The 16,400-nt window shown below is 39.9% G+C and overlaps 1 protein-coding gene across 5 annotated transcripts in view; it reads left to right on the forward strand.

Moving 5' to 3' along the window:
* TAB3 (TGF-beta activated kinase 1 (MAP3K7) binding protein 3) overlaps positions 1-16,400 on the forward strand; it is a 70,712-nt gene that overhangs the window by 39,557 nt on the left and 14,755 nt on the right. The window contains exons 2-5 of one of the 5 annotated variants that reach the window (XM_050936568.1): positions 4,664-4,852; positions 7,547-8,678; positions 8,844-8,981; positions 15,616-15,776. In XM_050936568.1, the coding sequence (XP_050792525.1) occupies positions 4,751-4,852; positions 7,547-8,678; positions 8,844-8,981; positions 15,616-15,776 (1,533 nt within the window). In that variant the 5' untranslated portion in view covers positions 4,664-4,750. Of the gene's footprint in view, positions 1-4,663; positions 4,853-7,546; positions 8,982-15,615; positions 15,777-16,400 lie in introns of all 5 variants that reach the window. The other 4 variants (XM_050936565.1, XM_050936566.1, XM_050936569.1 and 1 more) reach the window with 4 other exon arrangements.

Raw genomic sequence — 16,400 nt, forward strand, 5'->3', positions numbered from 1 at the left:
CAGTGTCCTTAAACTAAGGACCTATTTGCACTTGGTCTCAAACTTAGTTTTTTGAACTAGTGTATACATGGCTTTTTAAGCAGTTCAGTTTAATTCAGTTTTAACACACTTGGCCAAGTCTGTGCAAAGTTTAACCATATTTAACAACTGAATTTAAATATGGCTTAAAAACAGTTAAAATTGGGTTATATCACTGTTTGGCAGTTAGCCTGTTTCTGCCCTGAGAGTATCAGAAAATTGTCCCACTGTTGCTCTAGGACTGATGGAAGTGCTAGTGCAATCAATCACAGCTATTTTTACCATTTTTGTCTACTGTTTGCCTAGATGAGATGGTGGTAAAAATTTCTCTTGTCAGGTCAACTCTAGTGATCACTGGATGTCTTCAGCGTTGGCTGAACTGAGTTAAAAATTTCTAGCATAAGTTTCTAACTGGACTAAAGCATAGTTTTAAACCTGTTTTTAAACATAGTTTAGTTACCTATTCAGAGCCCAATGAACAGTGTTTATAACCCAGTTTGAACACAGCTAGGTTTAAACCCTGCCTAGGAAATATGGTTCTATACTGAGGATAACTCTTCACAGACCATTCAGTGACCATTCAATATGGACCAGGACAAACCTTGTCTAAACAAAATGTGGACAGGCCAGAATATGTTAAATCTCAGTTTAAACAGTTTGACATTGTCACTCAAACATTTTATACCAAGTTAACCTGATGCAACTTTAATTAAAATATGTTAAAGCATTTCAGCTGTCACAGTTCCTTTCTCTGTAGTTGGTTTAATGTGTTAGTCTCTGTAGTCTAATTATGAAGGGCTCATCGTTCATGAAAAGATGTTTATGCCATTTCATATTTTTTTTTATTCAGGTCTGGGTATGTTGCCAAAAGTGGCAGTTTCCACATAAAATAGTCATAAGAATATAAGAATGGCCTTACTGTAGGGATATTAAAAAAAAGGTTTATATTAAACATGGTTTATGTGAGAAATGATTTATTGATTTATTGTTAATTAATACTTTATAACTTAAGGTTTATGTTAGAAGTAAATTTGGGATGATTTATTGTTAAATAGCTGTGTCTGTGTGAAGCCTGCTCAAAAGAGATACTTTGTATAAAACTTGTTAAACATCAATTGACTCTGAGCGCCTGTTCTCTAAGTGAAACTTTGTAGTCGCTACTTTAATTTGTAATGGCTGCTGTAAACTGCTAAATTAGTCAATTGACTCAGCGCCCGAGTTGTCAATTGACTCTGTAAGCTGCTAATTGGTTAATTGACTCAGCGCGCAAACCGTCAATTGACCCTATACCTCAGGCAAAACTGTGTAATTACTACTTTGTAACCACCGCGGTAATCCAAAACAGTGGCTATTATAGTATACAAATAGAGACCCCCACTTCTGTAAACTCATTTTTATCTAAAGACAGGGAGTCTCACACCCCAAAAGATAAAGAGTGTATGTGAATGAGTGCCTAGTTTAAATGATGAATGAATGGTTAGGGAGTTACCAGCCTGAAAAATTCAGTGTCGGCCAAAGAAGATGTCAAATGGGATCAACCAGATGACCCCCGGAGGACAAACTGGAATCCACCCAAAGCACCTAACAAACATCTGACAGAATGGAGCCAGCCACCTGCTGATTGATCTAGCAACAGCAGAATGAAACAACTCCCATGAACTAACATAGGGAAAAATCCCTATAAAACTGGACTCTGAAGACTGAGGACTTTGAGTCTATGGTTCTGCTGCCAGCCTCCAGGAGCGTCAAGTGCACCTGACCTGGACTCGGCTCCACTCTTGTGTACAGGGTACCTGGCCAGTATTCTGTCACAAGCAACTTTAGGCTGGTAACTATAATATCTATACAGAACTTGTATGAATGATTGTGTGAATGGAGAATAAGTAGCCAAACAACATTGTTTGCTGTTATCTTTTATTTTATTCTGGTATTGACAATAAATGTGACAAATGTCTTGTCCCCTTTAATAAGATCCTGCTGGTTTTTACTGGTCTAATGTAATTGGTGTAACACTACTGGGTCAGACCAGTGGTCCATCTAGCCCAGTATTCTGTCTTCCAACAGTGGCTGTCACCAGATGCCTCAGAGGAAATGAACAGAACAGGCTAACTTACTGAATGATCCATCTCCTCGTCATCCAGTCCCAGCTTCTGGCATTCAGAGATTTAGGGACACCCAGAGCATGGAGTTGTGTCCCTTACCATCTTGGCTAATAGCCATTGATGGACCTATCCTCCATGAGGTTTTCTGTTTCATTTTTGAACCCAGCTGCATTTTGGGGCTTCTCAACATCACCTGACAATGAGTTCCACAGACTGTGCTGTGTGAAGTACTTCCTTACGTTTGCTTTAAACCTGCTGCCTGTTAATTTCATTGGGTGACCCCTGGTTCTTGTGTTATGTGAAGGGATAAATAATACATCCTTATGCACTTTCTCCACACCTTCGATCAGTCATGTTAATTAAATCATACCAAATGTTACAGCCATATAATGCAACCAGGAAGACCATTGCATAGTATAAGAAACTAGTTGTTGTTGAGACCATTCAGAATGCTTGGGAAAAATCTATTATCTCAACAGTACAGCATTGCTGAAATTCATTTAAATATTTTTTATGCAGTACAAATATAAGTAATAAAATAGAATATTTAGTCTGTTTGTTTCTGCACCGTTCAACTGAGCTTTTCACTGGAATGACACTAGCATTTGTGTGACAGTGTTTCACAGAATGTGTTTTGAAGTGCTCATTTTCTATTGATAAAATATATGCTTCAAAATCAGATATACCAATACAATCAGCATCAAACGGTTCGAGCGAATATTGCTACCACTGAAGTAATTATTTTATAAATACTTTATAGCTGCCAAAATATGATGTGCAATATGAAGTGTAAGATTCAATTTATAGTCTCTTGCTTAAGTGGCTATACTGAAGTATTGAAATTTTGAGAGGCATAGGGAGAAGCTTAATTTGGTCTTGAGTATCCTTTGGTAAGGTGGGTAGCAAATGCTCGTGCAATTTACTTTCAATTAAGATTCCCGTCTAGATGGTTTTTAACATTCCTAATGACTTGCTTACAGTGTCAAGGCTAAAAGTGTGGGAAAAATTGTCTACAAATCTGGCTTGTAAAGCACATGCAAGATTCTGTCCACCCTAAAGTATGATAGTTTCATAATGAAATCTGGAAACATACAGAAAAATTTTGTTGCGCTGGAAAGTGCATAATCTTACTCTGAACAAAGAGTGAAGTCAGCAACCCAGGCTATAGAACACCCGTGTCTCCCTTCCACACCTGTCAGATGAGGATAATATTAACTTCCTCACAAGAAGGTTTTGAGGATTAGTTAATGTTGGTAAAGTATGTTGAAGTTTAGCTATTTCAAATACTTAATATTACTAGAGTTACTTTCTGGCCAGAACTGTAGAAGGCATCCTTGGCTTGGTATTTTGACTTCAGCTGCAGTACTTCAGGCTAGTATTGTGTCGATGAATCTTAATTGGCAAACCATGTTTACTCAAGATGTATGTGTGTCCTATGTACATTCTTATTCTGGTTCAAATGCTACTTGTTATAATACTACTAGATAAAAGAATCCTGACACAAAAGTAGACACTTTTCTCTCTGTATTTAAATATGAAGTTGATAAATATTTTATGAATACCCAAGATAAATACTCTCTGTAATCCTAAAGTCTCTCGGTCACTCTTCTTTCCCCAGTGGTATCTTGAATGGATGCTCACGTCTTGAAGGCTTGAAAATATTATTTTCCTACCGACTGTACCTATTTCTATTTTGAATTTTTTTATTTTAATATAATGGAATAGAAACAGACATGGCTTTGTTTCCTGGTGTGCAAGATTGGATGTTGGCTAATTGCTTGAGTCAGCAAGAATTATTTTCCTGTATATGTCACAAAAATGGTGGCTGTATTTTTTTGTTCTTTCTAATTTTCTAATTAGTGGATGATATGAGATGGAAAGAGATTAAATCCAGAGAACATTTCCCTGTATTTTGAGCAGTTTTAAGGTAGGGTACATATTATGCCTGAACTACTGAAGTGTCTAAACAGATACTGTGTTAGAAAGTTGTCGACCTGAGCTGTAAAATCTGTTATCTGATATCAGCAGCTGCTGTCTAATTTTAGTTAGTGGTATATATTTAAAGGTGGTGGTTGTGCACTGTGGGAGTTGGGGAGATCTAATTATTAGCTAAAATACATAATTTAAAATACTACTGGTAATTGCACCACCCGGACTTTTACTCTGTCACTGTTACAACATAGCTCTGTTACAAAATAATGAACCCTTGTATAGTACATCATATCCTCAAACGCCATAAACTTTTAACTATTCAAAAAGTCTTTGAGAAGTAAATTAGTATGTAATCCCGTTTTTTATCAGCTGGTGAACTGAGGCAGACTGAAATCAGAGAGGGAGTCTAATGCACATCTGGGATTAGAAATTCATGACTCAACTCCTGTGTTTATTCCACGCCCCTTTAATCTGTGAATCTAGAAAACAGTTCAGGTCATCAATTCACAAACTTCTCCCTTGACCAAATGAAAGAAGTTAGTTTCACTTTTACTTAGGATGAATTGGGATGTATTTAATAAATGATCATCGTTGTCTGTTTTTCTTAATAGAAAATGCCTGAAGCATCAGAAGATCATGTCCACTGGAAGACTACTTGACTTCCATTCTTGAGAATCCCAGAACATCATCAGTCTGGCATGGCGCAGGGCAGTCAGCAGCTTGATGTGCAGGTACTCCATGACCTCCGGCAACGTTTCCCTGAGATTCCAGAAGGGGTGGTGTCTCAGTGCATGCTCCAGGTATGCTGCAGCAGAATACAATAGCATAGTAACAGTTGTGCCAGCATAAGTCCGTAATGTAGACCTGGCCCAAGGCTATGCAATATGTGAATTAAAAAGGCAAACGAACCAGTAGTCATTAGCTGACCTGTCATCACACCACATATTCCAAATATTTAAAACTACACTTCTACCCTGATATAACGCTGTCCTTAGGAGCCAAAAAATCTTACCGTGTTATAGGTGAAACCGTGTTATATAGAACTTGCTTTGATATGCCGGAGCGTGCAGCCCTGCCCACCCCTCCCCCCGGAGTGCTGCTCTACCGCATTATAGCCGAATTCATGTTATATCTAGTTGCGTTATGTTGGGGTAGAAGTGTATATAAGTCTCAGGTGATAGTGTGTTCCAAGGGACATCTTCTAGCTACCATCTTTCCCCCTCATGTCTGTCACATTATGTGACCTGAGGATGCCATGGACTCTTCACTGCATTCTGGTTAGATAGTAGGTGGGTGGCGGGCAGCAATTGCCTGTGCTCCCTGGTGCCTGATACTGCTCTCAGTTGCATTGGTGCTCTCTCTAATTATGGGGCTGGAAGATGGGGACCCTGCTTTAATTCTGTATTACCTGCTACTTAGGACAGCTCTGTTATCCAGCAGAATACAGACGCAGAAATTGGTGTTAGGAGAATGGTGCATGGTGGGATGTGTCAGAGCCAAAGATGTGAACTGGGCTGGACTTCACAGGGCCAAAGATGAGAGAGAAGTAGATCTTTAGCTGAGAATGTGTATTCTGGTTATTGAGGTCATACGAAATATAGTGCTAGAGTAAAGATGACTTTTGTCTAGACGATTCGCAGATCACCTAAGTAGGAGAGCTAATTGTAACTCATAAGTCTATAGATATATTGTAAGACAGTAAGCATCATAACGAGACTACATTGATGGCTCTTAATCAAACAAGTGAAACACCTTACAAATTAGCATTGATTCCTCAGTGCTGGAGAGTCGTTCAAAAAAGCATCAGTGGCAGAGGAGATCTTGATGAATCTATACGTTTACTTGTGCCTGATAACTAATTTATTTTTGACCTATTGAGATCTATGATATGCTGTAGAAAATACCCATCTTGGGATCAATTTTGTAAAATGTATATGGTCAGAAATAGTAAAATGTGACTAAAGGTACCGATTAGATTAGGGTTTGGATTGAGGCTGAATCACAGTTTTTGTTTGGATTTTGTTCTAAAAATGTGGAAAAAAAGATTTCTGTGAAAAATAGTAGCAATCACAACATTTCCACAATCCATTACAATCTTGAGTGACTTTCTAATGTATTTCCTATTATCGTGGGCCAAAATATCATTAGAATAGCTGTTGTTGTCATAACACTTTGGCCATAACTAAAGTGGAGGGGGAAAGCCCCTTTTGTTTTTGACTCAGAACCAAAACTTTGCGTAGATTCAGGTCCAAGGTGTGCAGTCCAAACTGTACCCCTCTTAAATTTGAAGGGGTTTGATTCTTCATTCCTCTGAGGGCTGCACAAGCTTTTTCAGCATGCTTTTTTATTTCTTTTAAAGAAAATATAATTGAAGATGCAATGTCAGAATATAAGGAATTCTGGAAAATGGCTATTAATGTCCAAACATTTTAAAGATTCTAAATTATTATATATTTATCAGTTGACCAATGTAGGATTTATTGTATTTTCTAGTTTACTTGATAGCCAGACCAGTAAGAGTTAATAGTTTGGGCAAAATGTCTCGGATTTCATTTTTAAAATTTGACAGAGAATATTGGTAGTTTATCTTTTAGAAAACACTCTTCACAAAAGACAGATTTCAATCTGCGTTACTGATAGTAAAATATTAATATGCACCATTTTCCGACTATTCGTAAGTAGTTTTTAAACTCTGTTTAGAAAATACTTCCAAGTCTCTGTATATTGTATTTAACATCTCAGTCCTGGTGAGTATTTGTGGCTGTTTACTACATTGAAGCTATTTTCTAGAAAGAGGAAGGTGATCAGAAGAGTAAATTGAAGTGGATTAGCCTAAGGGGTAAAGGACAGAAATCAGGGGAGGCCTTTTGCAGGGAAGGTTAGACAGAATACATTTGAACTATGAACACACTTTTACAATAAAATTTTTAACGCTGGGGTTTATTTTAAATTGCAGCTAATGGGAAGAGAAAACCAAAGTTAAACAAGATGAGTAGTTGGATTGCAAATTCAGTAACCATGGAGACTGGATGGCTGTAATATGCTGAACCACTTTGAAACTCTGAAGTGTTTAGAACTATTTCACAGTGTGAAATATTGTTTTGATGTGTAGTATTTTCTCATTTGAAATAGTGTTAAATATATATACATCCTTTTCTAAAGAAACAGAAACTTGTCAGGAATAAATGCCAAAGCTATAACCATTACCAAATTCAATTTCCCCTAACTTGGAATTGCTACATTTTATGTGGGTCACTCAGTAGCTAATGTTATCATAAGATTTCACTGTAAGTAACATGAGCCACATACTTCTTATATAGCATGGTCTAACAGGGATTATCTTTAATTTATTTCAGGAATCAGGTATGCAGGCTACTGTGAAGTGTTATCCCTAAAATGTGCTCAAGCTAGGCTTAACTGGAGCTTCAATTGAATATACTGATTGGCGTTACTAATGTAATTTGAAGATAATTGGTGTCAATTCTTACTTCTAGAACAACAACAACCTTGAAGCATGTTGTCGAGTCCTTGCGCAGGAGAGCAGCAAATACTTATATATGGAGTACCATAGCCCCGATGACAGCAGAATGAACAGGAATCGCCTTTTGCACATTAACCTGGGTATTCATCCCCATACAAGCTACCATGCAGGGGAAGGAGCTCAACTTAACGGTGGTCGTACACTGGTACATAGCTCAAGCGATGGACATATTGAGCCACAGTGCACAGCAGGTAAACAGCTGATATGCTTAGTTCAAGAACCACACTCTGCTCCAGCTGTTGTGGCAGCTTCTTCTAATTACAATCCATTTTTCATGAATGATCAGAATAGAAATGCAGCTACTCCTCCTCCACAACCAACTCAACAGCCATCTTCCATGCCACCAGGAATGAACACATCTGCTATGCAAGGCCCTCATCCTCCTTCATATATGCACATACCTCGGTACAATACAAATCCTATTACTGTTACGTTATCACAAAACCTCCCCTCTGGACAAACAGTACCCAGAGCTTTACAAATTCTTCCACAGATGTCAAGCAATCTTTATGGGACTCCTGGTTCTATATATATTAGACAGACATCTCAAAGTTCTTCAGGACGACAGACTCCTCAGAATGCACAGTGGCATTCTTCTCCACAAGGCCCAGTTCCACATTATACTCCACGCCCGTTACCTGTTTATCCACATCAACAGAACTACCAACCTTCACAGTATTCCCCTAAACAGCCCCAGATCCCTCAGCCAGCTTATCAATCACCACCTGCATCTCAGTGTCCTTCTCCTTTTGGCTCTCCTCAGCATCAGGTACAGCCTACCCAATTAGGTCATCAGAGTTCACATGTGTTTATGCCTCCTAGTCCTTCAACTCTTCCACCCCATCCATATCAACAGGCGCCCCAAAGTTATCAAAAACAGGGTGGTCACTCAGTATCTTATCTCCCTTATGGACCTAGCTTATCCAAAGGTTCTATGAACAAGATAGAAATTACAGTTGAGCCACCACAAAGACCTGGGACTGCAATGAATAGAAGTCCTTCACCAATAAATAATCAACCATCTCAACGAAACCAGCACTCGCTGTATGCAGCCACTACTCCACCTTCAGGCTCTCCTTCAAGAGGTATGTCAGGTCAACCAAAACCGCCATTTAATCCGTTATATATTACCTACACACAACCAACTGGTGCAGTAACACAGTCTCCCCGGGTAATGGTATCTCAGCCAAACTCAACAGTATTTAAAATCACAGTAGGTAGAGCACAGACTGAGAATCTTTTAAATTTAGTGGACCAAGAGGAGCGTTCTGCAGCACCAGAACCTATTCAGCCCATTTCAGTAATACCAGGATCTGGAGGAGAAAAAGGAATCCATAAATACCAGAGGAGTTCCAGTTCTGGATCAGATGACTATGCTTATACTCAAGGTAAATTTCTTGAACTGTCAACTGTTAATTTAATTTTTTAAAATAAATTGAACCTGTTCAGAAAAACATAGATGACTATTGGCCTGTATGATCCGAGAGATTTTGATGTACTAGAAGTTTTTAAAATATAACATGGAAAATATGAATTGATGAGAGAGTGGCAAATTCTAACGATTTATTATAAATAGCTCTACAAATCTTCTTGTCCCATAAGAGAACAAGATGACATTTGAAGAAACTGAAAGGTTGTGTATTTTAAAACTAACAAAGGCAAATGCTTTTCTGTATAGTTCATTTACAAAGTTGTGTTGAAGTTTGACACAAATATTTAAATACAGATCAGATAATTTTCATACACTCATAGAAATGTGGAGCTGGAAGGGACCTCAAGAGGCCATCAAGTCCAGCACCCTGCACTGAGGCAGGATCAAGAAACGTAGATTGTCACGGACAGGTGTATGTCAACCTATTCTTGAAAACCTCCAGTGATGAGGATTCCACAACCTCCCTTGGAAGCCAGAGTTTAAATACCCTTATAGTTAGAAGTTTTTCTTCACATCTAACCCAAATCTCCCTTGCTGCAGATTAAGCCCATTACTACTTGTCCTTTGAATAAAATACATTTCAATAAATTATAACAGAAATATTTATTTGTTTAATAAACAAAATTATTTTAGTTGCTACACAAAACCAAAAACATTGTACCAAGACAAAACCAAACAAACCAGACAGGGTAATAAACAAAAATGAGGAGAGGAAAGAGAGTGGTCAGGAGATAAAATATTACGGTTGCACAGTAAGACGAATTCACATCTTGATTAAATGTATAATAATTCAGTTATTTTAAGCTTTTAAAAAATGTTATTTTATCATAACTGACATGACAGAAATGGTTTTTCAGCAGAATTTGGATGCAAAGAGGAAGGGTGTTTGGCGGTTTGTTTTTATGTGATGGGGCAGACAATACTTGGAGAGAGTCCTAATATCAAATACACCTCTACCCCGATATAACGCAACCCGGTATAACACGAATTCAGATATAATACGGTAAAACAGCGCTCGGGGGGGAGGGGTGCACACTCCAGCAGATCAAAGCAAGTTTGATATAATGCGGTTTCACCTATAATGCAGTAAGATTTTTTGGCTCCCGAGGGCAGCGTTATATCGAGGTAGATTTGTACTAAGTAATTACAACTTAAGTAAAAGAGAATTGGGTGAAAACTACCCAAACATTTGAGCAGAAAAATGCTTTCTTCAGAGTTGCAGCTTTTGCAACTTGATTGATATACTTGAACTCACTTGCACAGAGAAAGTTTAGTCTGCAAACATTCAAGCCAGTCAGCTATAGTTGTCATAATGCTAAATAGCAGCAATTATTCAAAGCGTTTACTTCATATTTAGATTTCTAATGAGATGAGATTATCTTCCTTTCTTCTCCTCCTAGCCTGTCTTTTCACTTCATTTTATTCCTATTGCACATTATTTCACTTCTCTAACTCTGCCCTGCGGTATTTGGGCCCTCATTTCCCCTGTCGCCTCAGAGCTATCTTTAACCTCTTAACATGGAATTGCTGTGTACCAGATTGTTTCCATTCTGTGCACACAGCATCCCCTGCTGATTCCTGGACTGAAAGTGGGCAGGAATAAACTTTGTGAATGGTAGAGAACAGTAGGAGTGAGGTGGAACCAGTTAATATTTACCCTAGGCAGCGTTGCCAACCTGGTCCTACCTGCCGGGGCCATACACTCTCTCAGGGTGTGCCCTTTAGCGGTTCCAAACAACCTTCAATAACTGGCAGAGTAACCACTGTTCCACAGATTAACTGAATTGTATAGGAAAAATATAACTGATTTCATGTGAGTAAGACAAAAAATGGGTTCTGGTTTGCAGAATTAGTTGCTAAATATCAGAGGGGTAGCCATGTTAGTCTGGATCTGTAAAAGCAGCAAAGAGTCCTGTGGCACCTTATAGACTGACAGATGTATTGGAGCATGAGCTTTTGTGCGTGAATACCCACTTCGTCAGACGCATGTCAGATTGCTAAGTAAGGTTTTATTTGCTGCTCAGTTTTTTTTTTCACGCTGTTTTTTCCCCAAGATACTATTTTATTTTTTCTTTGGTAGTTAGAGTACGTCTACACTACCCGCCAGATCAGCGAGTAGTGATCGATCTATCAGGGATCCGTTTATTGCGTGTAGTGTAGACGTGATAAATTAATCCCTAATCGCTCTCACGTTGACTGCTGAACTCCAGCAGTGCGAGAGGCAGAAGCAAAGTCCGTGGCTATCTATCCAGTGCTGCAAGGACGCGCAGTAAGTAATTTTAATTTGATCTAAGATACATACACTTCAGCTACACTATTGTCATAGCTGAAGTTGCGTATCTTAAATCGATCTCCTCCCTTCCCTCTCCCCCCCCCCCCCCCCCCCCCCCGTGTAGACCAGGCCTTAGTTTCCTTCATTTGGACAGTTGAGTTTCTTAGGTTTATATGATCGTTGGGGCAGAGAACTGTATCTTCTTATATGTTGGGGCTTCAGTAGTGGCTTTGTGTGCCACTGCAATATAAATATCAACAGCAATAATATTTAGCCTCTGCAAACTTACATTACACACTTATGTAGCACAACTGAGATTTAAAGAGGAATATACTTAAAATCTTCAGATTTTTGCTAATTTAGGAAATTAATTTGTATGATTTTTTTATAAGTCTACCGTGGTGAAAAAGTTAAAGAAATATATAAAACACTACTGATTTTTTTCTTTAGTGTGATATATTATATTGCATGATGATATAGCCTAATAAGATGCAGCACATATGGGAGAGCATTGTATGTCAGGTATAAACTGGATGATGAATGAGCATATAAAGCCAGGAACTGGTGAGCCATGTATCATTACCATTGTGAATTTTTTAAAATTAATGCTGTAATTATGATTTTTCAGACTCTTCTGTTGACTGAGACACATTGTTTTTATGAAAGGTAGTTGCTGGTTTTGTTGCTTTAATATTATTTAATAAGATATCCTGTTTTCAATCCCTATATTGCTACTAGCTTCTGAAATGCGAGAGTCCATACAAAATCCAAGTTTAGCATTTCTTCAGGTAGAAAAGTGGCAGCCAACAAAAATAGCATATTTTCATGCTCCTGGCTCTTCCTCTCTGTTTTCTCTCCTGGCTCTGTAGGATCTGTCATGACTGCTCTTAGCACCATCTGTGGAGTTTTTTCCTTTCTTTCAATTAGTATATAATTGTATTTTTCATACAGCGTTTTGGTTAACATTTTAAATTTCTGTTTGCATTGAATGGAGGTCAGGAAGGGGAGAGACTGCAGGTGCTTCGCATGTAATAGCACTTTACAGGCTTCTGTGGTATCTCCTTATGCATTCCTTTTTTCTGTTTATTTCACAGTGAAACAGGAATAACCTGCTGGCAAACCCATTACTTAGACAGTCTATCCATCTGAATACCAGCCGTAAATCTTTTCCCTCCTTGCTCAATTGCCCTTGTCAAGAAGGATCTTTTCTCTTCATTTGAGCATCCGTAGATCAGAAAGTGCAAAACCTCAGACCAGTGACCTCTATTAACCAGTGACCTGTATTAACTACTTCTGTTTGTCATCAAAGTAAAATATTGAGGAAGAACCTATCTAGTCTCTGTCAGAGAAGATTGAATATTTGTTCCTAGCTAGTCGGATTACCTTTACCTGCTCACCAACTGCCTCAGGAACCCATAACAGCAAAGGTCTTGTTAGCTTGAGGCCTGGTCTACACTACACGTTTAAACCGAATTTAGCAGCTTTAAACCAATTTAACCCTGCACCCGTCCACGCAACGAGGCCCTTTATATCGATATAAAGCGCTCTTTAAACTGGTTTCTGTACTCTTCCCCAACGAGAGGAGTAGCGCTGAAATCAGTATTGCCATGTTGGATTAGGGTTAGCGTGGCTGCAAATTGATGCTATTGGCCTCCGGGCGGTATCCCACAGTGCACCGTTGTGACTGCTCTGGAAAGCAATCTGAACTCGGATGCACTGTCCAGGTAGACAGGAAAAGCCCCGCAAACTTTTGAATTTCATTTCCTGTTTGCCCAGCGTGGAGCTCTGATCAGCATGGGTGGCGATGCAGTCCCAAATCCAAAAAGAGCTCCAGCATGGACCGTACAGGAGATACTGCATCTGATCGCTGTATGGGGAGACAAATCTGTTCTATCAGAGCTCCGTTACAGAAGACGAAATGACAAAGCATGCCTATGATAGACAGAGGCCACAGCACAGTGCTGTGTGACAAGCATAACAGAAAGCCAAAGAATCAAATGGACGCTCATGGAGGGAGGGAGGGAGAGGGTGCTGAGGACTCCAGCTATCCCACAGTCCCCGCAGTCTCCGAAAAGCATTTGCATTCTTGGCTGAGCTTCCAATGCCTGTAAGGTCAAACACATTGTCTGGCGTGGTTCAGGGTATATCTCGTCAATTTACCCCCTAACCCCCCCGTGAAAGAAAAGGGAAAAAAATCGTTTGACTATTTTTAGTGTCACGTATGTCTACTGCATGCTGCTGGTAGACGCGGTGCTGCGGCACTGAACAGCAGCATCCTCTCCTCTCCCCTCCCCGGTGGCAGATGGTACAGTACAAAATAACTGATAGCTGTCCTCATCATCCTGTGAGTGCTCCTGTCTGGCCTCGGTGAGGTCGGCCGGGGGCGCCTGAGTAAAAATAGGAATGACTCCCGGTCATTCCCAGCAGATGGTACAGAACGGCTGGTAACTGTCTTCATCATAGCAACTGGGGGCGGAGTCCATCAGCCCCCCCCCCCCCCTTTCATGTCTAAAGAAAAGATTCTGTACTGCCTGGACTACCATAGCAGCTGCAGGCTGCCTCCCCCTCATTTTATTTCACTAAAAACTCAGTGTTTCTTATTCCTGCATTCTTTATTACTTCATCACACAAATGGGGGACACTGCCATGGTAGCCCAGGAGAGTTGAGGGAGGAGGGAAGCAACGAGTGGGATTGTTGCAGGGGCACCCCCTAGAATGGCATGCAGCTCATCATTTTTGCGGGATCTGACACGGAGCGGCTGTGCTCTCTGGTTCTCTGATACGCTGGTTCTCTAGCACACTTGCCCCATATTCTAGGCAGGACTGACTCTATTTTTAGATAAAACATAAAGGGAAGAATGACCCAGGAAGTCATTCCCATTTTTGTCTTTGCGCCCCCGGCCGTCCTCAGCGAAGGCCAGCCAGGAGCACCCATGGCAGCAGCAGACGGTACAGAACGACTGATAACCGTCATCTCATCGCCAATTTACAATGGCATGGCAGACGGTACAATAGGGATGGTAACCATCTCTGCTACCTTGCAAAGGCAAATGAATGCTGCTGTGTAGCACTGCAGTACCGCCTCTGTCAGCAGCATCCAGTACGCATACGGTGACAGTGACAAAAGACAAAACGGGCTCCATGGTTGCCATGCTATGGCGTCTGCCAGGGCAGACCAGGGAAAAAGGGCTCTAAATGATTGTCTGCCGTTGCTTTCACAGAGGAAGGAATGAGTGACGACATTTACCCAGAATCACCTGCGACAACTGTTTTTGCACTATCATGCATTGGGATCTCAACCCAGAATTCCAATGGGCGGGGGAGACTGCGGGAACTATGGGATAGTTACGGGATAGCTACCCACAGTGCAACGCTCCAGAAATCGACACTAGCCTCAGTACATGGACGCACACCGCCGAATTATTGTGCTTTGTGTGGCCGCGTGCACTCGACTTTATACAGTCTGTTTTACAAAACCGGTTTATGTAAAATCGGAATAATCCTGTAGTGTAGACGTACCCCGAGACTGAACATAACAAATTTCATCCCAAAGGCATAAGTTTTTGAGGACGTTATTAACGACTGAAAGAGATTTAGAAGGAATGGCTCAACTTTAACTATAGAATTAAAGGTCCTGAAGGTCTTTAAGCGAAGATTCTTTTAACGAATTTGTCTATCTTCCTTTAATAAGGGATTCTCCTTGCTCGTTAGTTTTGCCTGTGAGCATTGGTGAATTTATAATACTGGCTATGAAACCTGCCACCGTTCCAAAGGGCAACAGCAATTTTTAAAAACTTTGTTGTATAGTCTCTAATAGAACTGCAAAAATCAATACAGGGTTGGCTCTTGACTAGTACGTGAGACTTCTGAGAAATCAGATGACGCTATTAAACAGCAGCTGGGTGAAGTCATGTTCTGGTGCAGTCTTTCAGACTCTGATTCTTGCCTCTGGTATTTATTCTTGACACTGCAGTAGTAGTATAATTAGGTTGCTATTTCATCCTGAGAAGCTCTCTCCTTGTACAGGTGCCTTTGTATTTTTGAGTGGAGAAAGACCAAATACAAAAAAGAAGCAGTGACCATAATGGTAATATGAACTTCAAATTACTGTCTAAAACATTATTTTTATTCTGGAAGAACTTACTGTCCTAAACTATAATTCAGTTGGCATGAAGCATCTTTACACTGATATGTGGCTGCATGTTTATGCTCACCTATTATTTTGGAAAGGTCACTTGTGTATATTACACACAAATTAAGAGTTCTGTTTTTTAATTAAGTGCTTTATATTGACTGTTTATTCTCTATACTACTCTAGCCTTGCTATTACATCAGCGAGCAAGGATGGAGAGGTTAGCAAAGGAACTGAAGCTTGAGAAAGAGGAACTTGAACGGCTGAAAACTGAAGTTAATAGCATGGAGCACAATCTTATGCAGAGGCGACTTAGAAGAGTAAGCTGTACAACCTCAATCCCAACAGTAAGAAACTTGTATTTGTTAAAATCAGGTTTTTTGAAGCTCCCTTATTCAATTATTGTTCATGCAAGCAGCTTACAAAGTACAGTATGTAATGAGATGTTTTGGAGATTAAACACTTGGAATTGGCAAGTGATTTTTGCTCTTTGCGTTGTGGCTTGTCTGCAAGATCAATTCTTCCTTTGAAATAAACAGCTATTTGATACTTTAAGAAACACATATGGGCTACACTTTCAGAAACGTTGTGCAGACAGTGATGCCTATATGTGTTTGCTTTTCTGTACCCCAGCATGATGACAGCTTTCAAATATGCTGTGAGTGCCCAGGAGGAGAATAATGAGAGAGTCTAGATTTTATACCGAAGATTTGGCATGGACAGTTTGGTTATGCATGTAGGACTGATTTTTGAAAAGGACCTTCAGTATGCCAGGCTACTGTCACTGCTTGGAATATATCTGTACAGCTTAGACCTCCCACTTCTTAACCTCTCGGTGTGGTAGCTCTGAGAGCACTTAGGGCTTCACTTGGCTGGTCACACCCGGGTATTCTCAAGTGTGTTAAATGGGAGTTATGCTCCTCAGTTTAGCTGTACTCATTGTTAATCCCTGCTGTTAGTAATGAGTAGTT

Source organism: Gopherus flavomarginatus, chromosome 1 (genome assembly GCF_025201925.1).
Source record: "Gopherus flavomarginatus isolate rGopFla2 chromosome 1, rGopFla2.mat.asm, whole genome shotgun sequence".
Taxonomy (NCBI): Eukaryota; Metazoa; Chordata; order Testudines; family Testudinidae; genus Gopherus; species Gopherus flavomarginatus.